The sequence below is a fragment of the Electrona antarctica genome, assembly GCF_951216825.1.
Source record: "Electrona antarctica genome assembly, chromosome: 12".
In the NCBI taxonomy this organism is placed as follows: Eukaryota; Metazoa; Chordata; class Actinopteri; order Myctophiformes; family Myctophidae; genus Electrona; species Electrona antarctica.
The window spans coordinates 6174701-6202425 of NC_136793.1; the positions used below are offsets into that span (position 1 = coordinate 6174701).

Genomic DNA, 27725 nt, shown 5'->3' on the forward strand with positions numbered 1-27725 from the left:
GCGACTGACTGTGTCGGTGTGTCCGTAGGCTGGCGCACACGGCTGGCGCGCACACACACACACACACACACACAGATGCAAAGAATGATGGAATTAGAAATAAGTGTTCTTTATTCTTTATATAAATGTCGTTCTTCATGTTATTTCATTCTTATACGTTTATAGGCACTGCTTTTGAACACTCTGAAACAATGGATTAAGAAACATGAATCATGTCTGTTCTCCTTCTTTTCCCTTTTCTGTATTCTTGCCCAAATGTCATAATATAGGCTATCTCTATAATATCTACAGGAATTGTAGATATAGCATAATGCAATTCCACACGCATAATGCAGTACTATACTAAACAGAGTGTAGGCCTAGATGTGAAATTTCAAATGTGAAGCGTTCTTGACTTGTAGTCTATAGGCCAGCCTCGATTAGCTGTCAGCCTGCATGTCACGACTTGTCTCGCTTGTCTCTCTCTCCCGAGTGAGTCTATGTCCTGATCCAGTGTCTCTTCCTTTCCCTCTGGCTAGCCTTCAAGAGACGATGTGTAGGCCTATTTATTTAATCAAGTCTAACTCTTCCTTTCATACCTATAGCTATAGTCAGTAGTCACTGCATGATCCGCGCGCAAAACCCGTAGGCTAAAAAATAAATAAAAAAAGAATGTTCTGACCCTATATATAATAACTCGACATTCGGAACCTGCTTGCACTGAATTAGTCGGATTTTTTCCAATATATGTTTTACGTCTGTCACGCCACGGACGGTCTGTGGCGTTTTCTGTCGGAAGTTCCCTGTATTCTTCCTCAATGGGTGGTAGCCTATAGTGGCGCATCCGGCGAAAGACGGTATTAGGCCGGCCTACTCTCGATGTAAACAGGATGTAAACGTGTAAACATAGCGTTAAAACACCAGCATGCATGACCGAGAGAGGTCATTTTTACCGTTTTCTTTTTTTTTTAAAGATTTTGAAGTTGATTATCTTTGAGCCCATGCAGCTTTCAGATGGTTCCCCTTCCATGACCATCATCCTCAATCATCATTCCATCATCTCAGAAATCTTTGACATCTGAAACCTTTTCTAAATATGAATTTAAGCACATGCTACTTCTGTCTGATCTTACTTCAGTCATGCTAGAGGTCCTTGTAGGCCTAAGGCTATGGACCAGAGCAATGTGTAAGTAGGCTACATGTAACCCTGCAGTCTGCTGTTATCTGTCCCCTGTGTGTTTGCCTGTGGAACTAGAGTTGTAGCCTAACACCTTGGTCAATCTTTAAGCCACAACCAACTCTTAGATCCTATTTTTAATATCTGGAATCTAACCCATTTTGGGCGGGAACCCCTTTTGGTGTTAGCATTATGTTATGCTTTAGCTATTTAAAAATAGCAGTTCTAAAACGGTTAGTCCCAATACTTGATTCTGATTGGCTGGTTACCGTCACGTGACCGTTGTAAATTTCACCGATAACCCACACCTTCAATCACTATATAATTCGCAGCTGATTCCACATCTCTGTAGCTGTACTGGGGAAGGGGAGCGCTTGATTGCCTTACGAACCCATGCCGTGCGGGCGTCTAAGCACCGCCCGGCTCATATGACTGTGAATGTGTGGCTCCAGGCAGCCCCGTAAAGACATCAAGCGCTATTCTCCCGTCACATAGCCTACTTGCTAAGCAAAACAAGGAAGTGATGTGGCTCGCTCTGGTGGCGCAAAGCGTAGCTACTTTTGGGCATTTAGTAGTTTTATTAGGTTAATATTGCTATATGTTTGTAACCGTTTTAGAAAAGCAATAAGCCACTCGAGGCCCCAGCTTACCGGGTATTTTACAATGGCTGGGAGGTAGAAGACCCTCCGCTGCGCGTCGGGTCTGCCTACACCTCCCAGCCATTGTAAAATGCCCGATAACCTGAGACCTCTCGTGGCTTATTGCTTAAATCTACAAGCTCATAGCGCGCCACCGAGTGGTGCGCTATGAGCTTGTAGAGTCTGTTATTTTTGAAAAATCGAAGGACGACTGACATAGAAACATAGCTTTTTCAGAAAACTGTCAGGATGTAGAAGACATGCTACTTTAGTGGCAGCGGTGGCCGAACGGATTGCGGAGCGGTCTTGATACCGGAAGGTCGCCAGTTCGAATCAGCGGTCCGACACGTTAAAATTACCACCGCTGAAGTGCCCTTGAACAAGGCATTGAACCACTACGATGAAATGTTCTAAGAGCAGGGCCTGGCTGGAAACAAGTTCTTGAGCTTAGCCCAGATACCCTGGGTAAATATAGTAATCATTTCATTTCATTCATTTCATTACATATTTAGAATCTGATCTCAGGTTAAAATGGGCTAGACTTGCAATACAACCTTTGACAGCCCATACATCCAAACAGTCCTATATAGTTTGTATTAAACAACATTTCACTCACCAACATTGCAGCTATACTGTATAGTACCGTATACGGAACTCTTTCTACCTACAAAGTTTTTGTTTCATTAAAATCTACCGCAATCTACCGTTACTTTCTGACTGTCAATAAATTCCGTGCAGGTGATAATCTTTTGTCCTGCAAGTAAAAAAACAAACAAACAACCCATTCTACCCGTAGAATGTATTAGACTCCCAAGTCATTTTGGCTATACGTAAACATGTGCGTTAAGATCGATCCATAATACAGGCCCACAGGGGGCATCAAATCCATGATATAGGCCTACTTTGCCACAGACAATATTCTTCATCGGTCGCCAATTCATCATCATGACCTGGCATTATCACGCCTGTAGAGACCTTTTGTTCTTGCGGTGGTTGATTGAGAGTACCTTTTTCTAACTGACTGGCTTTGTGCAGCAAACGTGACCAAAAAAGGGAAATGAGGAATGTCCAGACGAAAAGTTAAAGTTGAACTCAAAAGGTTTATTCCATCCAAGTTGAAAACAAAATAAAAATACTTTTAGCATATAAACTGTAACTTAGAATAGAAGGAGGTGTAGGGCAACAAAAACCAGACGTAAAAAGCTGTGAACCTCCAATCAACTACACCTGGCCCTCTGATGGCCAGGTATTTATGTCCTCTAGTCTCTGCCATGTCTGTAGACTCAGGGTGACAAAGCACACTAACAGGAATGTTAGACATGACATGAGGGCACATAGACATACATGTTGTGATGGCCTATTGTAGATCGGCTCCTACAATCACGCCTTTTGAAAGCAGTCTGAACACTAGAGAGTGATGCCTGGTTTAGTCGTGCAAACCGGTGTCCTGCACCAAGAATAGCCAACCTCCAATCTCAGAACACGTGCACTGATGAGACGTGTTCTGAGCTTGTACATCTGCCATTTCCGCTGTGAGACATGATGTGCAACGGAGGATAAATTGGGCTTTGACTCGCATGCCCTTCTTATAGCTGATGATAAATCAGCACTTTGTAAACAAATCATCCTGTATGAAGGCAATTTCCTCCACTAATGCTAATAACTCTTCTCCCTCCTCCTCTTCCTATACAGAGCCATATCCCTGGGGACGCACAATCTCCGCACTCACGCACAGCGCGCAGCCGCGCACACACACACACACCGGCAGCACCATGCAGGACTCGGACGCCACGGTCTGCCAGCTGCAGCCCAACATCATCTCGGTGCGCCTGTTCAAGAGGAAAGTGGGCGGCCTGGGGTTCCTGGTGAAACAGCGGGTGTCCAAGCCGCCCATCATCGTGTCGGACCTGATCCGCGGTGGCGCGGCCGAGGAGTGCGGCCTGGTGCAGGTGGGCGACATCGTGCTGGCCGTCAACAACAAGCCCCTGGTGGACCTGTCGTACGAGCGGGCGCTGGAGACCCTGAAGAGCGTGTCGCCCGAGAGCCACGCCGTGCTGATCCTCCGCGGGCCTGAGGGCTTCACCACGCACCTGGAGACCACCCTGTCCGGAGACGGCCGCCAGAGGACCGTCCGGGTCACGCAGCCCGCCGCACACCACCAGGCCTCAAAGACGTTCGATCGCTGCTGCCCACTCAGTCCCGCCGTCGGCACCGGGCAGCAGGCCGTCAAGGAGCCCCAGCTCAGGGCAATCGAGAACCTGTCCTCCCCGGCCGGCAACCCCTCCAGGGGGCTCCCGAGGGGAGGGGTTCAGGCCCTCATCGCGTCCCAGGAAAGCCTGCTGATGCGGGATGCGGTGGGCCGCGGGGCGCTGGTCAACGGGGTGGAGGACAACAGTGAACTGCTCAAGGAGATTGAACCGGTGCTGCGTCTGATCAAGAACAGCAAGGAGATGAACGGAGAGCCAGAGAACTGCCCGGCACAGAAGGTGGTGGAGAAGCGGGATGTCGAGGTCCAAGTGGAACTGGAAAGGTAAAGGACTGACCCAGCGTTGTATCTGCCAGCTGTTAGGATGTTAGGGATTTTGACCTGATGGTCAAGCTTCAATTTCAATTTATCCAGAGCCTTCTATCAGAGAAGAGAATTGCGTCACCTCCATTCACGTCATCGGGCCAGTCCAATCAATGGCGGCTCTTAGACGTAGACCCATGGGACGTAGTCTATATTTCGAGTTACGTGAACCATGTGACAGGCGCTGTTTTGTGCCCCGTCATTCATTGACACAACTCTCTGATAGAAGGCTCTGAATTTATCCCCTGAGCAAGCAGGCAGGCTCTATTAGATCAATGGTTGAAAATGTCATGACAGCACTTAACCTTTTCACTGCTATCTACGTTTAAAAACGTAGCTAGGCTATCGGTACCTACTGGTGCTAACTATGCGTTTGTAGACAAACAACCGTATACTCCATATATGAAAGCAGCGACCGTCAATTTACCTTTTAGCATTGCTCTGGTTAGTATGGATAGTCTCCGTCCCCACCAGCTATGGGATTTTTAAATCCAGCTCCATTGATCCTCCATTATAACAGGATTTTCAAAGCGCTGCATCTCAAAAGGTTCGAGCGCTGTCCATGGTGAGACATCACTCATCCGACCATTGTAAATCATTAAGTGAGTTTGTATCGCTTCGCTGAGGTGTATATGTAACTGGTAACAGCTAAGGGCTCTGAGCTAACGCGACTGATCACTGTGCTCATGCACTGTGCTCAACAAAGGCAACAAGGATCGTAGAGTTAGAATGGACGGGTGCCATTCCTTAGGTGTGCGTATGCTGCCACCTAGCGGCAGCGAAAAAGTTAAGCAGAAAACCGGGTTCAAATCCGGGGTTAAGAGGAAAGTTACATAGTGCGCCTTTAACCACTTAACCCTGTATAGTTTGTTGTACAACAAATAGTGAAAATGATCCCAGAATAGTTGTATAGGGTTCATGTGGTTATTAACCCCTGATGGTCTTGGCATTGTCCTTGTTTGTGGTGTAATCATCGTTGAACTGAAACATGAGTGTTTCCCTTCATCGGAAGTTGAACTCAGCCTTTGTATAATCAGTTCTTAACGGCTTAACCCATTTTGGTGTTTTAAGCGTAATGTTATACTTTAGCTATTGAAAAATAGCAGATCTACAAGCTCATAGCGCGGCACCGAGTGCCGCGCTATGAGCTTGCAGGTCTGCTATTTTAAAAAAATCGTGAAAATGTAGTGCAAATCTTTGAATATATATTCTTTCAGAGCGAACGTTTTTAACTCAAATCTTTGCTTCTGGGAGCATCCCTGGAACAACATATTTTCAGATGGAGGTCGGCGGCCAATTACATATAATTTCTGGGATCCTTGACTTGAAATATTGAGCACCACTGATACAGAAACATAAGGTTTTTCAGAAAACTGTCAGGATTTTGAAGACATTTTTTACATTTCCATGTCAGGCCTAAATGGGTTAAACCTTATATTCTGCATTGTGTTTCAAAGATAATTAAAAAGCTGAACTACGATACGAGCTCACACACATTGTGAGCTCGTGGATTGGCTAGATAGAACTACGATATGAGCTCACACACATTGTGAGCTCGTGGATTGGCTAGATAGAACTACGATATGAGCTCACACACATTGTGAGCTCGTGGATTGGCTAGATAGAACTACGATATGAGCTCACACACATTGTGAGCTCGTGGATTGGCTAGATAGAACTACGATATGAGCTCACACACATTGTGAGCTCGTGGATTGGCTAGATAGAACTACGATATGAGCTCACACACATTGTGAGCTCGTGGATTGGCTAGATAGAACTACGATATGAGCTCACACACATTGTGAGCTCGTGGATTGGCTAGATAGAACTACGATATGAGCTCACACACATTGTGAGCTCGTGGATTGGCTAGATAGAACTACGATATGAGCTCACACACATTGTGAGCTCGTGGATTGGCTAGATAGAACTACGATATGAGCTCACACACATTGTGAGCTCGTGGATTGGCTATTTTTCACAGAATGTTCACCTATCAGCCTAGAACAGGGACTCTAGGGCAGTGGTTCCCAAACCTTTTCATGTCAAGGACCCCCAAATTGACACTAATTGGCCCGTGGACCCCCCATTTGAAAAGATATGCCAGGGACCCCCCATAAGAGAAGATTCTCAACCCGTTTAATTTCAAGGGCCCCCCAGTTTGACATGTATTAGTCTACGGACCCCCATTTGATGGCATTTCTATCTCTGGGACCCCCAATTTATAATAAAATCAATGTTAATTTAACTCTGAGAGCATACAAATGGACCCGTTAGGGCCCATTTGTACACTCTCAGAGTTACAGACCCATAAGGGTCCATTTGGTTCCAAACTATCATTTAGCTGGGGACCCCCTGGAACCCCCTCAAGGACCCCTGGGGGTCCCCGGACCCCACTTTGGGAGCCACTGCTCTAGGGCTCATGTGACTCACCCACTGCATAGATCGTCTTTTGACGTCATTTTTTATATTTATTGATTATGCATTATGTTATGCTTTAGCTATTGAAAAATAGCAGATCTACAAGCTCATAGCGCAACATGTATGTTTTGGGTGAATTAACCCATTGTGACCTGAGAAAAGATTCTACTAATGCCTTCTAAATCATGACAGTTTTCTGAAAAACCTCATGTTTCTATGTCAGTAGTTCTCAAACCTTTTCATGTCAAGGACCCCCAAAAATATATGTAATTGACCGCCGACCCCCATCTGAAAATATGTTGTTCCAGAGTCAGTGGCAGCCAAGTCTAAAAGTAGAAGTTTGTTTAGTTTAGAGCACTTTTAACAAAAGTCGAATAGCAGCCAAGTCTATGGACTTTAAATGTGTATTTAGGGCTCTCTGACGTGATGTTTTGTCCCTAACAGAAACATTAAATCGGTCCAATTAACAATCAAGAGAATTTAATGTCTGTTTTGACACCGTTGTGTTTTACATCACCTACATTAATATATTATAGCTGCTCCAAGCTATACCGAATCCTCTCCTCGATGTTGTAAGATGATAAGAGCGCCGCTCACTTCACACAGGTGTGATTTTTTTAAAATTCATTTCCATATCTGTTCCACTAATATGTGGTTTTGTGACTTGGTGGGTGAGGCATGGGAGCCCCGTCACAGTGGAACGAAAGTGAAAGCACTGTGCTGTGCTGTGCGGGTGGTTCTTAAGTGTTTCAGGATCACAGAACGTGATTTTCTAGCCAAGCAAGAAGCAATTATTGATTGCATTGCACGGAGGTCTCCAACAGTGTCCATTGATCCTGACAGTGTTCATTGATCCTAACGGTGCTAATGACCGGTTCAGTCCCTCATTTCCCCACCAGAAGTAAATCGTTCGTTTGGCGTTTGAGCTTGTAGATCAGCTATGTTGTTGAATGCCCCATATCGGATTCATTGCCTTGGTTGGCGGACAAAAATAGCACATCTACGATCTCACAACATGACACGTTGCGACAGCTTTTAGATCAGCCTTTTTTGAGGGGCGCTACCCCCATCCTATGCACAGCTTTGTGTGCATGTGTGTCCGTTTGAGTATACAGAATGTGTTTGTAGCAAAGAATGTGCTCAGCTGATTGGCTGAGCATGGAATGTGAGGATGTATGATGATGTTTTATATGATGATAAGAGCGCCCATCACTTCACAAGTGTGATTTTCTTTCTTCTTTTTGAGGGGTGCCAGCCCCTCCTATACACAGGTTTAATGTTTGTTTCGTAAACGCCATTGACAACGAAGGGAACATTTATGTCATATTGTCTCTTTATTGTTAATGTTGTTTAATGTTTGTGTTTGCACCGTTTGTTTTACATCATGCACCATTACATCACCTAACCAACATGAGTAAGGCCTGACTCACACCTGCACAACAGATTGATGTATAGCTGATGCATGAGACTTATTGACTGATGCAAGCTCACAATGCATTTCCAATGGGAGTCACATGGTTTGACACAACATTTGTGTTGTATGAGGGGGTGGGGGGCAGTCGAAACACAGCCGAAAGCTGTACAACACAAATGTTGTGTCAAACCATGTGACTTCCATTGGAAATGCATTGCGAGCTTGCATCAGTAAACAAGTCTCATGCATCTAGCATCCAACGATGTTGTATGCTAGATGCGAAGGTGTGAGTCAGGCCTTAGACTTTAATATATTAGCGCCCCTCACTTCACACGGGTGGGATTTTTTTTTAAACCATTTTGCAATAAAGGGGTGTTGCCATAAGCTATGGCTATCTGGGGATCCTTGGCTTGTAAAAGTTTGCGAACGCCTGCATTAGACGACCACAATTGTGTTACACAGGAATACCAAGAATGTTTTATTTCAATTGGTGAGAAAGGATGCAGCGAGCAGAATGAATGCCCCACATCGCTGCACGGCCTTATTTATGTACTCTCTACTATCGTAGTATCATCTGACAAACGCATACGCCTCGAATGGCTATTTGCCCGAAATAGAGCCGCGCTTGTTTTCAGAAGCAGAAGCATCTCAATTATGAAGATGACACTCACCATCTGAGTCAGAGTTGTTAATAGATGATGCACACTTCTCCTGTTTTTCTTTTTTTCTCTGTGATTTTTCTTTACTTCGTTCTTCCCCAGAATAGAGCTTGAATGCCCTTTCAATGGAGGCAATACATTGATACAGTGTGACAGGGTGAGGATCTGCCTAGGGTTAGGGTTCTGTCTCTGTCTCTGTCTCTGTCCCTGTCTCTGACAGGGTGAGGATCTGCCCAGGAAGGACACTGTCTCTGTCTCTGTCTCTGTCTCTGTCTCTGTCCCTGTCTCTGACAGGGTGAGGATCTGCCCAGGAAGGACACTGTCTCTGTCTCTGTCTCTGTCTCTGTCTCTGTCTCTGACAGGGTGAGGATCTGCCTAGGGTTAGGGTTCTGTCTCTGTCTCTGTCTCTGTCCCTGTCTCTGACAGGGTGAGGATCTGCCCAGGAAGGACACTGTCTCTGTCTCTGTCTCTGTCTCTGTCTCTGTCCCTGTCTCTGACAGGGTGAGGATCTGCCCAGGAAGGACACTGTCTCTGTCTCTGTCTCTGTCTCTGTCTCTGTCTCTGACAGGGTGAGGATCTGCCTAGGGTTAGGGTTCTGTCTCTGTCTCTGTCTCTGTCCCTGTCTCTGACAGGGTGAGGATCTGCCCAGGAAGGACACTGTCTCTGTCTCTGTCTCTGTCTCTGTCTCTGTCCCTGTCTCTGACAGGGTGAGGATCTGCCCAGGAAGGACACTGTCTCTGTCTCTGTCTCTGTCTCTGTCTCTGACAGGGTGAGGATCTGCCCAGGAAGGACACTGTCTCTGTCTCTGTCTCTGTCTCTGACAGGGTGAGGATCTGCCCAGGAAGGACACTGTCTCTGTCTCTGTCTCTGTCTCTGTCTCTGTCTCTGACAGGGTGAGGATCTGCCCAGGAAGGACACTGTCTCTGTCTCTGTCTCTGTCTCTGTCTCTGACAGGGTGAGGATCTGCCCAGGAAGGACACTGTCTCTGTCTCTGTCTCTGTCTCTGTCTCTGACAGGGTGAGGATATGAAGGAAGGACACTGTCTCTGTCTCTGTCTCTGTCTCTGTCTCTGACAGGGTGAGGATCTGCCCAGGAAGGACACTGTCTCTGTCTCTGTCTCTGTCTCTGTCTGTCTCTGACAGGGTGAGGATCTGCCCAGGAAGGACACTGTCTCTGTCTCTGTCTCTGTCTCTGTCTGTCTCTGACAGGGTGAGGATCTGCCCAGGAAGGACACTGTCTCTGTCTCTGTCTCTGTCTCTGTCTGTCTCTGACAGGGTGAGGATCTGCCCAGGAAGGACACTGTCTCTGTCTCTGTCTCTGTCTCTGTCTCTGTCTCTGTCTCTGTCTCTGTCTCTGTCTCTGTCTCTGACAGGGTGAGGATCTGCCCAGGAAGGACACTGTCTCTGTCTCTGTCTCTGTCTCTGTCTGTCTCTGACAGGGTGAGGATCTGCCCAGGAAGGACACTGTCTCTGTCTCTGTCTCTGTCTCTGTCTGTCTCTGACAGGGTGAGGATCTGCCCAGGAAGGACACTGTCTCTGTCTCTGTCTCTGTCTCTGTCTCTGTCTCTGTCTCTGTCTCTGTCTCTGTCTCTGTCTCTGTCTCTGACAGGGTGAGGATCTGCCCAGGAAGGACACTGTCTCTGTCGGGTGGACAGAAACCTCATTGTGTCCAAAACTGTGACTTTTCAGCATTCAAATTCAAAATGGCCAAATTAAATTAGCAGATATACAAGCTCAAAACGTGTCGCTTCCCGCCGCGTTTCACGCTTGTAGATCTTCTACGTTGGATGCTTTTGTGGGACAAAAACGAAACAAAACAAAACCCACAAAAAGTTAAAAATAAAGAAATATGGAGATAAGAGGTTTCTGGGCCAAAAGCAATAAGACGTGTGCTTTGAGGGGGCGGGGCGTTGAGGGGGCGGGGCGTTGAGGGGGCGGGGCGGGGCGTTGATGTGTGTAGGAACGCTACTGTAGGTGTCCGTGGGTGTAGGAACGCTACTGTAGGTGTCCGTGGGTGTAGGAACGCTACTGTAGGTGTCCGTGGGTGTAGGAACGCTACTGTAGGTGTCCGTGGGTGTAGGAACGCTACTGTAGGTGTCCGTGGGTGTAGGAACGCTACTGTAGGTGTCCGTGGGTGTAGGAACGCTACTGTAGGTGTCCGTGGGTGTAGGAACGCTACTGTAGGTGTCCGTGGGTGTAGGAACGCTACTGTAGGTGTCCGTGGGTGTAGGAACGCTACTGTAGGTGTCCCTGGGTGTAGGAACGCTACTGTAGGTGTCCGTGGGTGTATAGGAACGCTACTGTAGGTGTCCGTGGGTGTAGGAACGCTACTGTAGGTGTCCGTGGGTGTAGGGACGCTACTGTAGGTGTCCGTGGGTGTAGGAACGCTACTGTAGGTGTCCGTGGGTGTATAGGAACGCTACTGTAGGTGTCCGTGGGTGTAGGAACGCTACTGTAGGTGTCCGTGGGTGTAGGGACGCTACTGTAGGTGTCCGTGGGTGTAGGGACGCTACTGTAGGTGTCCCTGGGTGTAGGAACGCTACTGTAGGTGTCCGTGGGTGTAGGGACGCTACTGTAGGTGTCCGTGGGTGTAGGGACGCTACTGTAGGTGTCCGTGGGTGTAGGAACGCTACTGTAGGTGTCCGTGGGTGTATGAACGCTACTGTAGGTGTCCGTGGGTGTAGGAACGCTACTGTAGGTGTCCGTGGGTGTAGGAACGCTACTGTAGGTGTCCGTGGGTGTAGGAACGCTACTGTAGGTGTCCGTGGGTGTAGGAACGCTACTGTAGGTGTCCGTGGGTGTAGGAACGCTACTGTAGGTGTCCGTGGGTGTAGGAACGCTACTGTAGGTGTCCGTGGGTGTAGGAACGCTACTGTAGGTGTCCGTGGGTGTAGGGACGCTACTGTAGGTGTCCGTGGGTGTAGGAACGCTACTGTAGGTGTCCGTGGGTGTAGGGACGCTACTGTAGGTGTCCGTGGGTGTAGGAACGCTACTGTAGGTGTCCGTGGGTGTAGGAACGCTACTGTAGGTGTCCGTGGGTGTAGGAACGCTACTGTAGGTGTCCGTGGGTGTAGGAACGCTACTGTAGGTGTCCGTGGGTGTAGGAACGCTACTGTAGGTGTCCGTGGGTGTAGGAACGCTACTGTAGGTGTCCGTGGGTGTAGGAGCGCTACTGTAGGTGTCCGTGGGTGTAGGAACGCTACTGTAGGTGTCCGTGGGTGTAGGAACGCTACTGTAGGTGTCCGTGGGTGTAGGAACGCTACTGTAGGTGTACGTGGGTGTAGGAACGCTACTGTAGGTGTCCGTGGGTGTAGGGACGCTACTGTAGGTGTCCGTGGGTGTATAGGAATGCTACTGTAGGTGTCCGTGGGTGTAGGGACGCTACTGTAGGTGTCCGTGGGTGTAGGAACGTTACTGTAGGTGTCCGTGGGTGTAGGAACGTTACTGTAGGTGTCCGTGGGTGTAGGGACGCTACTGTAGGTGTCCGTGGGTGTAGGAGCGCTACTGTAGGTGTCCGTGGGTGTAGGAACGCTACTGTGGGTGTCCGTGGGTGTAGGAACGCTACTGTGGGTGTCCGTGGGTGTAGGAACGCTACTGTAGGTGTCCGTGGGTGTAGGAACGCTACTGTAGGTGTCCGTGGGTGTAGGAACGCTACTGTAGGTGTCCGTGGGTGTAGGAACGCTACTGTAGGTGTCCGTGGGTGTAGGAACGCTACTGTAGGTGTCCGTGGGTGTAGGAACGCTACTGTAGGTGTCCGTGGGTGTAGGAACGCTACTGTAGGTGTCCGTGGGTGTAGGAACGCTACTGTAGGTGTCCGTGGGTGTAGGAACGCTACTGTAGGTGTCCGTGGGTGTAGGAACGCTACTGTAGGTGTCCGTGGGTGTAGGAACGCTACTGTAGGTGTCCGTGGGTGTAGGAACGCTACTGTAGGTGTCCGTGGGTGTAGGGACGCTACTGTAGGTGTCCGTGGGTGTAGGAACGCTACTGTAGGTGTCCGTGGGTGTAGGAACGCTACTGTAGGTGTCCGTGGGTGTAGGAACGCTACTGTAGGTGTCCGTGGGTGTAGGAACGCTACTGTAGGTGTCCGTGGGTGTAGGAACGCTACTGTAGGTGTCCGTGGGTGTAGGAACGCTACTGTAGGTGTCCGTGGGTGTAGGAGCGCTACTGTAGGTGTCCGTGGGTGTAGGAACGCTACTGTAGGTGTCCGTGGGTGTAGGAACGCTACTGTAGGTGTCCGTGGGTGTAGGAACGCTACTGTAGGTGTCCGTGGGTGTAGGAACGCTACTGTAGGTGTCCGTGGGTGTAGGGACGCTACTGTAGGTGTCCGTGGGTGTATAGGAATGCTACTGTAGGTGTCCGTGGGTGTAGGGACGCTACTGTAGGTGTCCGTGGGTGTATAGGAACGCTACTGTAGGTATCCGTGGGTGTAGGGACGCTACTGTAGGTGTCCGTGGGTGTAGGAACGTTACTGTAGGTGTCCGTGGGTGTAGGAACGTTACTGTAGGTGTCCGTGGGTGTAGGGACGCTACTGTAGGTGTCCGTGGGTGTAGGAGCGCTACTGTAGGTGTCCGTGGGTGTAGGGACGCTACTGTAGGTGTCCGTGGGTGTAGGAACGCTACTGTAGGTGTCCGCGGGTGTAGGAACGCTACTGTAGGTGTCCGCGGGTGTAGGAACGCTACTGTGGGTGTCCGTGGGTGTAGGAACGCTACTGTGGGTGTCCGTGGGTGTAGGAACGCTACTGTGGGTGTCCGTGGGTGTAGGAACGCTACTGTGGGTGTCCGTGGGTGTAGGAACGCTACTGTGGGTGTCCGTGGGTGTAGGAACGCTACTGTGGGTGTCCGTGGGTGTAGGAACGCTACTGTAGGTGTCCGTGGGTGTAGGAACGCTACTGTAGGTGTCCGTGGGTGTAGGAACGCTACTGTAGGTGTCCGTGGGTGTAGGAACGCTACTGTAGGTGTCCGTGGGTGTAGGGACGCTACTGTAGGTGTCCGTGGGTGTATAGGAATGCTACTGTAGGTGTCCGTGGGTGTAGGGACGCTACTGTAGGTGTCCGTGGGTGTATAGGAACGCTACTGTAGGTATCCGTGGGTGTAGGGACGCTACTGTAGGTGTCCGTGGGTGTAGGAACGTTACTGTAGGTGTCCGTGGGTGTAGGGACGCTACTGTAGGTGTCCGTGGGTGTAGGAGCGCTACTGTAGGTGTCCGTGGGTGTAGGGACGCTACTGTAGGTGTCCGTGGGTGTAGGAACGCTACTGTAGGTGTCCGCGGGTGTAGGAACGCTACTGTAGGTGTCCGCGGGTGTAGGAACGCTACTGTGGGTGTCCGTGGGTGTAGGAACGCTACTGTGGGTGTCCGTGGGTGTAGGAACGCTACTGTGGGTGTCCGTGGGTGTAGGAACGCTACTGTGGGTGTCCGTGGGTGTAGGAACGCTACTGTGGGTGTCCGTGGGTGTAGGAACGCTACTGTGGGTGTCCGTGGGTGTAGGAACGCTACTGTGGGTGTCCGTGGGTGTAGGAACGTTACTGTGGGTGTCCGTGGGTGTAGGAACGCTACTGTGGGTGTCCGTGGGTGTAGGAACGCTACTGTGGGTGTCCGTGGGTGTAGGAACGCTACTGTGGGTGTCCGTGGGTGTAGGAACGCTACTGTGGGTGTCCGTGGGTGTAGGAACGCTACTGTGGGTGTCCGTGGGTGTAGGAACGCTACTGTAGGTGTCCGTGGGTGTAGGAACGCTACTGTGGGTGTCCGTGGGTGTAGGAACGCTACTGTAGGTGTCCGTGGGTGTAGGAACGCTACTGTAGGTGTCCGTGGGTGTAGGAACGCTACTGTAGGTGTCCGTGGGTGTAGGGACGCTACTGTAGGTGTCCGTGGGTGTCCGTGGGTGTACACGCTACGTCCGGCCGGGGAAACTCTCCCCTGTCAGGTGAAAAGAAGCAGCTTGGACTCCTCATGCATAGAAGGAGGCATGAGGTCAGTCCGCTGCTTGCCTGTCTGCTACGTTTTCATGCGTGAGTCGTGTGATGCCGTAGTATGATCAAGTACGACGATTATTTTACGGAAAAATACGAAAAGTTAAAATATGGAGAGATTTTTTTTTGCCTGACAGCAACGATAAGCTACACTGCTACAGTACATTGCACGCACGCACGCACGCACGCACGCACACAAACACACACACACACACACACACACACACACCTCTGACAGTGGGCCTGTCTTTGACTTTCAGGGACCTGATCGTGGGAAACGACACGCCACCCCAGCAGGTGTCAGATAATACCGGGGCAGGTGAGGACCCAAAGAAGGACAACATGCCGACAGAGAACACGGCGTCCCAACTTGCAGAGAGTGACACGGTAGGAACCAGAACCACAATGAAAACCCTTCTGTTGGAATACCTTTTCTTTCTTGTGTCTGCTGAGTGTGCTGTGCGTGTTTCGTAAACACACTACAGTTTCAGTTAGTTTTCTTTTCTTTTAAATAAAGCCTCAATTAACTAAACTTAAAATTTGTTTAGTTTACTAACCCTAAATGTGAATGCTCAAGTCCTCACATCTGTACTCTCCTATACACTGACGCCACGCTAGACAGGAACGCCCAAAAACGTCACATCCAGTTTTAGCCTGGGGTAAGAATTTTCTATGGCTGCCAATGCAACTTGGTCCAATCCTTAATCACATACGGACAAACATCAATGCCGATGCTATCTAACTTGCTGAGGTAGCGTGCCTTGTCGTATGGCATTGCAAATACGTTTGATAATCGCTACTCTGCTCAATATTGTTTTAAAATGCCGCAAATTGCATTGCAGTAAACGAGAGCAAATCACAACTTCCCCCGGGGGTGGGCGGAGTCACAGTTTGAGGCGCTGATTACGCGCCGTGGTGTCAGTGCATGTATAGGTTGATAATTTGAGCCATGTTCTTCACTCTACTTCTCTGCGTGGCATGTGATTGGCCACTTCAAATGCTTGCTGTCTGACAGGTCAATCCAGACATGTAGCTCTATAATGCATGTGTACCCATGTCTATCTCTGCCTTTGTGCCTCTTTAACTCATTTAGGCCTGACGTCGAAATTTAAAAAAATGTCTTCAAAATCCTGACAGTTTTCTGAAAAACCTCATGTTTCTGTATCAGTGGTTCTCAATATTTCATGTCAAGGACCCCAAAAATTATATGTAATATGCCTCCGCCCCCCCATCTGAAAATATGTTCTTCCAGGGACCCCCCCAGAATCAAAGATTTGAGTTAAAATGTTCACTCTGTAAGTCTGTAATAATATATATTCAAAGATTTGAGGCACATTTTCACGATGTTTCAAAAATAGCAGACCTACAAGTTCATAGCGCGGCACTCGGTGCCGCGCTATGAGCTTGTAGATCTGCTATTTTTCAATAGTTAAAACACCAAAAGGGGTTCCCGCCCAAAATGGGTTAAACGTATACCAGGTCCATAATGCATATACTATTGTCCCTCTCTTGGGCTCAAACCTCAGCTGCTGTGATTGCACGTCAACGTATCATCATGTGAGAACACGGAAATAAAGCCCACGCTTAAGATCCCATCACTTCTGCATTACATGATTCCGGCGGCAGCTAGCCGATGGCACGTTAAATCCAGCTTATGCCCCCTTCATCATACGTGGGGGTCTGGTGACATGCTGGAGTGCCTGTTCTGGGGATATAGTGTTGTAATCTGCACATGGTCCAATCCATGTCCTCCACCCACTTGTGTCGCCGCTCAAGCCCCCGTCAACCGCAGCGAGCGGATGGGGCGAAACCATTTCAAGGGGGCTAATGAATGCGTGCAGCTGCGGTCGCTGATCCTTCTCTCCCTATCTGCCACGGACCTCTTGAAATGATCCAGAGTCCATGAGACCTGCGGGGTGTGGGTGGGGGGTGGGGTATTGGGGGGGAGGGTGACATACGGTACTCACGGTGTGTTCTGAGTATACGCCATTCTGACTCACAAGTAGATTACCCGCTGTTCTTTTTTGCTAGACGACATCAGCACTTAACTGTATTGGCCCATTTTGCCGAGCTTTGGGTTATCGACTATACACTACAACGTTCTGACATGGAAACAATTTGGAACACAGTGACAAATATCACCAGGAAGTTTACTATGAATCGCATTATATCAGAGAGTTTCATCCAAAGTGTTCAGTTTATTAAAAGCAAGTATCTCTGGCTGAGAAGGACATTTCCTCACCTCATCAAGGGACTAGGGAACCAAGGGACTAGGGACTAGGGAACCAAGGGACTAGGGAACCAAGGGACTAGGGAACGGGCACCAGGACAGAAACTCGCTCAGGGTGACATAGTTCCGGTCGTCATTTCCCAGCATCACTGTGTGACCACAGTTATAAATACGGAAGCGTAAGGCGGGGTTGGCGAAAGGGCCTTTCTGTGTGGAGTTTGCGTGTTCTCCCCGTGTCCCCTAGGGTAGGTACCCTCACAAAAAACATGCAGTAATCCTGGTCTCTAAACTGCCTCCCCCTGGCCAGCCGGGGCGCCTGATGGAGGGGAAAGGAACTGGTTGGAATAACGTGTTCCTTCCACAAAAAAACCGGCTACTGCGGAATTCCCCTTTAAGCCCAAATCTTAAGTGTAGCGTCACTGCCCGTTCCCTATAGTGCAGAATGTTCTCAGACACCTTTGATGATCCATTCAGGATCAGAGAACAGGCTACCGTGCCAGACAGTTCCCACCTCCTCCTCCATACGGCTCCATTGTTGCTGAATAAGACTCAAGGAGACAGACAAACCATCTGTTAGAGTTTAATTAATGTTCTGAAATTTTTAAAACTTTTTCAGTTTACCTTCCATCTCCCTTTCTGTCACTCTTTCTCCTCTTACTTGTATGGTTATTGAAGGGCACTAGTACAGTATATAGCCCCTCCTCCACTGCCTGACCTTTGAAATTATTTCATATGGCAGCCACGTCTATGGACTTTAAATGTTTAGAGCACTGATATATATGTGACCAGATTTGACTGAGAGACTGCCATCGCGCAAATTCCAGCTTTTCACCAGAGGAGAAAAACCTTTTATTTGTTTTATTTATTTTTTCAAAGTGAGTTATTACCACAGGCAGACTCTTCACATACTAGAGCATGTCTGAAATAGGTGTCAGAGCTGAAATCGACATGTAAATATGAAATAAATGCTTAAACATGTAGCTAGGTGTAATGTTAGAGACCACAGAAGTGAACACACTGCAAATTCATGTCTCGTAGACTCGTGACGTGTAATCTGCAACGAATTAAACAATATGTGCAGGCTTCTAAAAGTCAAAATGATGCTTCATTTCAATGTTACCAGGCACCCCTCACTTCACACCAGTGTGTTTTTTTGTCCACATGTTACGGTTGGTTGCCTGAGGATTATGGCCCCTCTTTATTTTTTATTTTTTTAATAACTTTTATCCCACGATTTTGTAACCCATTTTTTCACCCAGTGTCAATTATCTAATGTAATCCTGGGCGCTACACTTCCTCTGCCAACCTGGGGGTGCAGCGAACTGACCTCATGCTTCCTTCTATGCAGTCCAAGCTGCTTCTTTACACCTGACGGGGGAGAGTTTCCCCGGTCGAACGTAGCGCGTGGAAGGAACACGTTATTCCGACCAGTTCCTTTCCCCTCCATCAGGCGCCCCGGCTGGCCAGGGGGAGGCAGTTTAGAGACCAGGATTACTGCATGTTTTTTGTGAGGGTACCTACCCTAGGGGACACGGGGAGAACATGTGAGGGTACCTATACCCTAGGGGACACGGGGAGAACATGTGAGGGTACCTACCCTAGGGGGCACGGGGAGAACATGTGAGGGTACCTACCCTAGGGGACACGGGGAGAACATGTGAGGGTACCTACCCTAGGGGACACGGGGGGAACATGTGAGGGTACCTACCCTAGGGGACACGGGGGGAACATGTGAGGGTACCTACCCTAGGGGACACGGGGAGAACATGTGAGGGTACCTACCCTAGGGGACACGGGGAGAACATTTGAGGGTACCTACCCTAGGGGACACGGGGGGAACATGTGAGGGTACCTACCGTAGGGGACACGGGGAGAACATGTGAGGGTACCTACCCTAGGGGACACGGGGAGAACATGTGAGGGTACCTACCCTAGGGGACACGGGGGGAACATGTGAGGGTACCTACCCTAGGGGACACGGGGAGAACATGTGAGGGTACCTACCCTAGGGGACACGGGGAGAACATGTGAGGGTACCTACCCTAGGGGACACGGGGAGAACATGTGAGGGTACCTACCCTAGGGGACACGGGGAGAACATTTGAGGGTACCTACCCTAGGGGACACGGGGGGAACATGTGAGGGTACCTACCGTAGGGGACACGGGGAGAACATGTGAGGGTACCTACCCTAGGGGACACGGGGGGAACATGTGAGGGTACCTACCCTAGGTGACACGGGGAGAAAATGCAAACTCCACACAGAAATGCCCTTTCACCAACCCCGCCTCGGGTATGGGCACTGATGACGCGGAGGAGGGAAGACGCCCCCATGCAGTGCCCACAGCGTCCCCAGCGGGAATCGAACCCAGGACCTTCTAGCTGTGAGGTGACGGCACTACCGACTGTGCCACCGAGCCCGTGCCCCTCTTCATGACACACAATGGTCTCTGATCATGACTGTGAGCATCATGGTCATGGACATTGTGGTTTGACCCCTCTGAGCTCCGCAGCCCGCGGGGGCTTCGCTGCTGGAACCTGAAAGAGCACGTTTCACTTTCTCATTATCCCCTTTAGATCTTGAGCTCGATTCTACAAATGTCTTCTGACTAAATCCTGACAGTTTTCTGAAATACCTCATGTTTCTGTATCAGTGGTGCTCAATATTTCATGTCAAGGACCCCCAAAAATGATATGTAATTGGCCCGCCAACCCCCATTTGAAAATATGTTTGTTCCAGGGACCCTCCCCAGAAGCAAAGATGAGTTAAAAACGTTCGCTCTGAAAGATGTTGTGAACGTTCAAAGGGGATTTTCTCAGTTTTGGGTAAAACGGCACAAATTACTCTGGTCGAGATGAGGGCCTATTTGCCAGACCTGGTCACATATATTCAAAGATTTGCGCGACGTTTTCACGATTTTTCAAAAATAGCAGACCTACAAGCTCGTAGCGCGGCACTCGGTGCCGCGCTATGAGCTTGTAGATCTGCTATTTTTCAATAGCTAAAGCATAACATAATGCTTAAACAACACCAAAAAGGGTTCCCGCCCAAAAAGGGTTAAGTGCAGAATCAAGATCCCTTCATACGGGCGCCGTTCCTGTCTAGGACAAAGGAATGCCGATGAGAATCAATTGGACGTGCAGGTTGCACGTCCAATTTGCGTCATTTCTTCAACACGTGCCACAATCTTGTCTCTGTTGTTCGACGGCGCCCCCCCTCTGCAGTAAAACTCTCTGCACCATTATAGATGAGGCGGGTTTGTGAGGCGTGGGATTGATTCTTTCTGAGGTTTGGCGATCACAATCATCACAATGGGCCTTTTTCTTCATGAAGAGCACAATCCGAACAATTGACTGTGTAGCTTAATTGCAAGCATTCATCAGTCAATTGCCACCATATTGGCAAGGCAATCAGCCAGCCCACTGTTAATGATACCTTTCTCTTGAAGTGAGAGGAGAGAGGAGAGAGAATGCTCTGTGTGTGTGTGTGTGTGTGTGTGTGTGTGTGTGTGTGTGTGTGTGTGTGTGTGTGTGTGTGTGTGTGTGTGTGTGTGTGTGTGTGTGTGTGTGTGTGTGTGTGTGTGTGTGTGGAAATAATTCCCAATGCATTTTCCCCATAGACATTTCAAAAAGTATTAATTTAAAGACCTTTTAAGCGTCGTACAAAGCCTACTCGAGTTGTGACAAATCATGACAACAAACACAATATTTTTGTGTTTTTTTTCTTCTTTCTAATTATTTGTTCGGACAAAAACATTGTGTTTATTGTCATGATTTGTCACAACTCGAGTTGGCTTTTTCCTCAGCGTAAACGTCTTTAAATAAATACTTTTTGAAAAGTCTATGAGGAAAATTAACGGGGAATTATTTCCCAGGTCTCTCGAGGGGGCGGGACTGTGACGCTCTATAGACCATATTGGCATGGCGGCCATCTTGCCATTAGGTTCATGAAATGCCACCCCGTTTCCACCCTGCTTTTTCAATGCAAAATGCCAACATGGCCGCCGTGTAGATCGCCTATTTTCAGCATGCAACCAAGTGTAAAATAACATATACTGGATCACTGAAAACTTGTGAAAATGGGACATTCTGCATAATGAATACTTTGTACTTTTGGTACTTTTACTCAAGGGAATGTTTAATAACAGACTATGTTTCCTTCCTCCCTTGCAGCACGCAGAGTCCAAAGAATCCAAAGACAAAGAGCCCAAATTCCTGAAGATCAAGAACTGGGATACTGGGAATACGTACAGTGATGTCCTCCACCACAGCTGCACCGAGGTGAGGTTATTAATACGTACAGTGATGTCCTCCACCACAGCTGCACCGAGGTGAGGTTATTACTGGGATACTGGGAATACGTACAGTGATGTCCTCCACCACAGCTGCACCGAGGTGAGGTTATTACTGGGATACTGGGAATACGTACAGTGATGTCCTCCACCACAGCTGCACCGAGGTGAGATTATAATACGTACAGTGATGTCCTCCACCACAGCTGCACCGAGGTGAGGTTATTACTGGGATACTGGGAATACGTACAGTGATGTCCTCCACCACAGCTGCACCGAGGTGAGGTTATTAATACGTACAGTGATGTCCTCCACCACAGCTGCACCGAGGTGAGGTTATTACTAAGAACTGGGATACTGGGAATACGTACAGTGATGTCCTCCACCACAGCTGCACCGAGGTGAGGTTATTACTAAGAACTGGGATACTGGGAATACGTACAGTGATGTCCTCCACCACAGCTGCACCGAGGTGAGATTATTAGTTATTACTACAAACTGCAAAGTGACATAATGACATTGTTGCCGAGTGCATGTCTTTGCCAGGTCGGGTGGCCTACCCATGCAGGGCCAGGGCCGTGTATAAAGGTCAGTTTATATGCTTTTGCACAACAAAGTGTCGAATGGCTACACGTCTGAGCGTTCATGCCACAAAAATATAAAATAGGTGAATTTATTCTCTTGCATCTCGATCTGTGGTGACGATGTTCAGGATACTTCATCTTCCCAACTGGTCGTCGTACGCAGCGTTTTACGAAGGTGTATGCGACCGGTGTTGTTTTCGTCGACTGAAACTAAGACGAAAACTTTTCGTCGACTACCTTTTTCCACTGACGAAAACTAAATGGAAACTAAATGAAAACTAAGCTATGATGACTAACACTAAGACTAAATACACTGACAATTTCGTCAACAAATAAAAACTAGACTAAAATTTCAGGAAGGGACTAGTGGACAAGCGATCCAGTATAAGTCAGTGTAAAAACAGCCATTACGACTGCATCAAGGCCCACCAGAACACATTTTAGTCGACTAAATCAACTGTAGATTTAGTCGACTAAAATCTTATGATATTTAGTCGACTAAAACTAGACTAACACTAAAACATCCCAGGTGACTAAAATGTGACTGAAACTAAGTGAAAACTATTCAAAAGACTACGACTAAAACTAAAATCAAAATGTGCTGCCAAAAACAACACTGTATGCGACACCCTTTGCAGTGGAGGTGTAAAGTATAGGCTAACTAAGTACATTTGCTCAAGGAATTTCATTACTTTACGGGAGTATTTTCAATTTTCAATACCTCAGTACTATACTTCTATACTATCTGTTTTACTTTGACTCCACTGCAATTATATTTAAAACTTTAGTTTCCCATAGCAACCATTGCTAGTGTCTGGGCAATAACAGGAGTCCACCATATATTTATGTCAGTGCTAAAAGGCAAATAAAGGCAAAGAAGTTTAGGGATAAGGGGTTCATTAGCACTGACAAAAATAGGACCCCCATATCTCTACCTCTTTATTAAACAGAACAAATGTTTTCAGGTCAGGATGTCACTTGTATCCAATCAAGAGAGAGAACAGGATAAACAAGTGAAATTGGAATTGATTAAACAAATAAGTGACTTGATTATCTGTTGTAACTGACCGAAAGTTCAGAACGAGCACATTAACCCATTTTGACCTGGGAACGATTCTACAATGTCTTCTAAATCCCGACAGTGACAATTTCAGGACCCTAAAAAAATATATGTAATTGTCCGCCAACCCCCATCTCAAAATATGTTGTTCGCTCTGAAAGAATATATAGTAATTTTCAAGATTTTTCAAAAAATAGCAGACTCGGTGCCGCGATATGAGCTTGTAGATCTGCTATTTTTCAATAGCTAAAGTATAACATAATGCTTTAAAACACCAAAAGGTGTTCCCGCCCAGAATGGGTTAAGGCAACCCTCCTCCTCCTCCCCCCGAGTGGCGCCACGACCGCCCACGGACAGGCAGCCTTAATTAACTCGGTGACTTATCGGACGGGGCTGTTGTGATGAACATCATAGTGAATGGCTTGTAACAACGTCTGTAGATGTGTCACATCACAGATACGACTCATGCCGTATTGGTTGGATGATGCGTCTTCTTTTCTCAAAAAGGACAGCTGGGCTGCTATGAATGCCCCGCGGCAGTGTGAGGATGAGCGGATGTGTTTTATTTTTAACTACTAGCTACTCCCTCCCGCCCGCCTCCAGTTTTTAATTCACTCACCACTATACTCCTTCTCGCGTGACTTTTCTTGTTGTCGCATCGTTGTTTTCAACCTTGTTGCCTTGTGGCCTGGCCTCTATACCTCTGTCAATTACCTCTATACCTCTGTCAATTACCTCTATACCTCCGTCAATTACCTCTATACCTCTGTCAATTACCTCTATACCTCTGTCAATTACCTCTATACCTCTGTCAATTACCTCTATACCTCCGTCAATTACCTCTATACCTCTGTCAATTACCTCTATACCTCTGTCAATTACCTCTATACCTCCGTCAATGACCTCTATACCTCTGTCAATTACCTCTATACCTCTGTCAATTACCTCTATACCTCCGTCAATTACCTCTATACCTCTGTCAATTACCTCTATACCTCTGTCAATTACCTCTATACCTCTGTCAATTACCTCTATACCTCTGTCAATTACCTCTATACCTCTGTCAGTTACCTCTATACCTCTGTCAGTTACCTCTATACCTCTGTCAATTACCTCTATACCTCTGTCAATTACCTCTATACCTCCGTCAATTACCTCTATACCTCCGTCAATTACCTCTATACCTCCGTCAATTACCTCTATACCTCCGTCAATTACCTCTATACCTCTGTCAATTACCTCTATACCTCTGTCAATTACCTCTATACCTCTGTCAATTACCTCTATACCTCTGTCAATGACCTCTATACCTCTGTCAATGACCTCTATACCTCTGTCAATTACCTCTATACCTCTGTCAATTACCTCTATACCTCCGTCAATTACCTCTATACCTCCGTCAATTACCTCTATACCTCCGTCAATTACCTCTATACCTCCGTCAATTACCTCTATACCTCTGTCAATTACCTCTATACCTCCGTCAATTACCTCTATACCTCCGTCAATTACCTCTATACCTCCGTCAATTACCTCTATACCTCCGTCAATTACCTCTATGCCTCTGTCAATTACCTCTATGCCTCTGTCAATTACCTCTATGCCTCTGTCAATTACCTCTATACCTCTGTCAATTACCTCTATACCTCTGTCAATTACCTCTATACCTCTGTCAATTACCTCTATACCTCTGTCAATTACCTCTATACCTCTGTCAATTACCTCTATACCTCTGTCAATTACCTCTATACCTCTGTCAATTACCTCTATACCTCTGTCAATTACCTTTCTTCAGCCTCGTGTTGTCTTTATCGATTTCCCTTCATCTCTCTCTGTCTCTCTCTCTCTCTCTCTCTCTCTCTCTCTCTCTCTCTCTCTCTCTCTCTCTCTCTCTCTCTCTGTCTCTGTCTCTGTCTCTCTCTCTCTCTCTCTCTCTCTCTCTCTCTCTCTCTCTCTCTGTCTCTCTCTCATCTCTCTCTCTCTCTCTCTCTCTCTCTCTCTCTCTCTCTCTCTCTCTCTCTCTCTCTCTCTCTCTCTCTGTTTTCCCCCTCCATCTCTTTCTATTTGTGGCGCCTGCATTGGCAGCAAACTTCCGTTGGTTGAATGGCTGGATGGCTTGTAGAAAAGGGGGGGGTGTTGGGGGGGGGGCACCAGGGGACATTTATTGCAGACTGGGATCGGTGGCCTGACTGTTTAGACAGTGTGAGTGGGTGGTTAAGCGTAACGTGACGAGACAATGTTAGCAGACGAGACGGACACACAGGGGTTATTGTCAAATTTCCGTTGTGGCCTGATGCCTAGCGCTACTGTTCCTGTCGTCTACTGGTTGCGTCACTCATTCGATCCCTCTGTCTGTGTGCCAATGAGGGCATTTACAGCGAACCAAAGTGACAGCTTATTTCAACTCTAATAATTTTTGGGGTATATGTGACGACCACACACGTTCACTCTCAGCTTTTGAGCGATGTTCCACTCACATCATGTCCGTCCGCTAAACCACTTCTTGTTCAGCCATGTATCCAGACTCTGTGCAACGAGGGGGTATACCGATCGGTGTTGTTTTTGGCAGCACATTTCCATTTTAGTTTTAGTCATAGTCTCTTGAATAGTTTTCATTTAGTCACATTTTACTCTAGTTTTAGTCGACTAAATATCATACGATTTTAGTCGACTAAATCTACAGTTGATTTAGTCGACTACAGTGTATTTTGGCGGGCCTTGATGCCGTCGTAATGAGTGCTATTTGAAAATAGCCGATCTACAAGCTCACAACGCGTCGCAACGCGGCGCGCTGTGAGCTTGTAGATCGGCTATTTTCAGCATGCAACCAAGTGTAAAATGACATATACTGGATCTCTGAAAACTTGTGAAAATGGGACATTCTGCATAATGAATACTTTGTACTTTTGGTATTTATATTTTTATGCCAAAACCTTTGAACTTTTACTCTAGGGAATTTTTAATAACAGACTCTTAAGTTGTATTTTTTACAATGTTGTATTGATACTTTCACTGAAGTAAAGTATTCGAGTACCTTGTACTTTGTACCTTGTAATGTATAATGTATTTCTCTATGAAAGACAGAATATTCTAACCTGACTCCGCCAGATGGGGCAGCAGAGAATACACTGGGTTCCCCCCCTCCTGCTCCCATCTGGGAACTCTCAGGCAGACTTGATGCTCCGGCCACAAAACGGCCTGGCCAATCAGCGGCAGCTAGAGGCGGGATCAAGGCAGCACTGTGTATGCCTTGATCCCGCCTCTAGCTGCCGCTGATTGGCCAGTTCCCAGATGGGAGCAGGAGGAGGGCAACCCAGTGTACTCTCTGCTGCCCCATTTGGCGGAGTCAGGTTAGAATATTCACCTCTGTAGTGTAACGTGATGATGTTTATGAAAGATGGAATAATGTGTAATGTGATGTCTCTCCACTAGATGCCTGTATGTATGTAATAATGTGTAATGTGATGTCTCTCCACTAGATGCCTGTATGTATGTAATCATGTGTAATGTGATGTCTCTCCACTAGATGCCTGTATGTATGTACTCATGTGTAATGTGATGTCTCTCCACTAGATGCCTGTATGTATTTAATAATGTGTAATGTGATGTCTCTCCACTAGATGCCTGTATGTATGTACTCATGTGTAATGTGATGTCTCTCCACTAGATGCCTGTATGTAATAATGTGTAATGTGATGTCTCTCCACTAGATGCCTGTATGTAATAATGTGTGATGTGATGTCTCTCCACTAGATGCCTGTATGGAATAATGTGTAATGTGATGTCTCTCCACTAGATGCCTGTATGTATGTAATAATGTGTAATGTGATGTCTCTCCACTAGATGCCTGTATGTGTGTAATAATGTGTAATGTGATGTCTCTCCACTAGATGCCTGTATGTGTGTAATAATGTGTAATGTGATGTCTCTCCACTAGATGCCTGTATGTGTGTAATAATGTGTAATGTGATGTCTCTCCACTAGATGCCTGTATGTATGTAATAATGTGTAATGTGATGTCTCTCCACTAGATGCCTGTTTGTATGTAATAATGTGTAATGTGATGTCTCTCCACTAGATGCCTGTATGTGTGTAATAATGTGTAATGTGATGTCTCTCCACTAGATGCCTGTATGTGTGTAATAATGTGTAATGTGATGTCTCTCCACTAGATGCCTGTATGTGTGTAATAATGTGTAATGTGATGTCTCTCCACTAGATGCCTGTATGTATGTAATAATGTGTAATGTGATGTCTCTCCACTAGATGCCTGTATGTATGTAATAATGTGTAATGTGATGTCTCTCCACTAGATGCCTGTATGTAATAATGTGTAATGTGATGTCTCTCCACTAGATGCCTGTATGTAATAATGTGTAATGTGATGTCTCTCCACTAGATGCCTGTATGTAATAATGTGTAATGTGATGTCTCTCCACTAGATGCCTGTATGTATGTAATAATGTGTAATGTGATGTCTCTCCACTAGATGCCTGTATGTATGTAATAATGTGTAATGTGATGTCTCTCCACTAGATGCCTGTATGTATTTAATAATGTGTAATGTGATGTCTCTCCACTAGATGCCTGTATGTATGTAATAATGTGTAATGTGTTGTCTCTCCACTAGATGCCTGTATGTGTGTAATAATGTGTAATGTGATGTCTCTCCACTAGATGCCTGTATGTATGTAATCATGTGTAATGTGATGTCTCTCCACTAGATGCCTGTATG

The 27725-nt window shown here is 47.2% G+C and overlaps 1 protein-coding gene across 1 annotated transcript in view; it reads left to right on the top strand.

Moving 5' to 3' along the window:
• Positions 1-1041: 1041 nt before the first annotated feature.
• Positions 1042-27725, top strand: part of nos1 (nitric oxide synthase 1 (neuronal)) — an 85614-nt gene continuing 58930 nt past the window's right edge. Inside the window, exons 1-4 of the mRNA XM_079517140.1 lie at positions 1042-1165; positions 3487-4324; positions 15086-15212; positions 21228-21335. Of these exons, the coding sequence (XP_079373266.1) occupies positions 3567-4324; positions 15086-15212; positions 21228-21335 (993 nt within the window). The 5' untranslated portion in view covers positions 1042-1165; positions 3487-3566. The remainder of the gene's footprint in view (positions 1166-3486; positions 4325-15085; positions 15213-21227; positions 21336-27725) is intronic.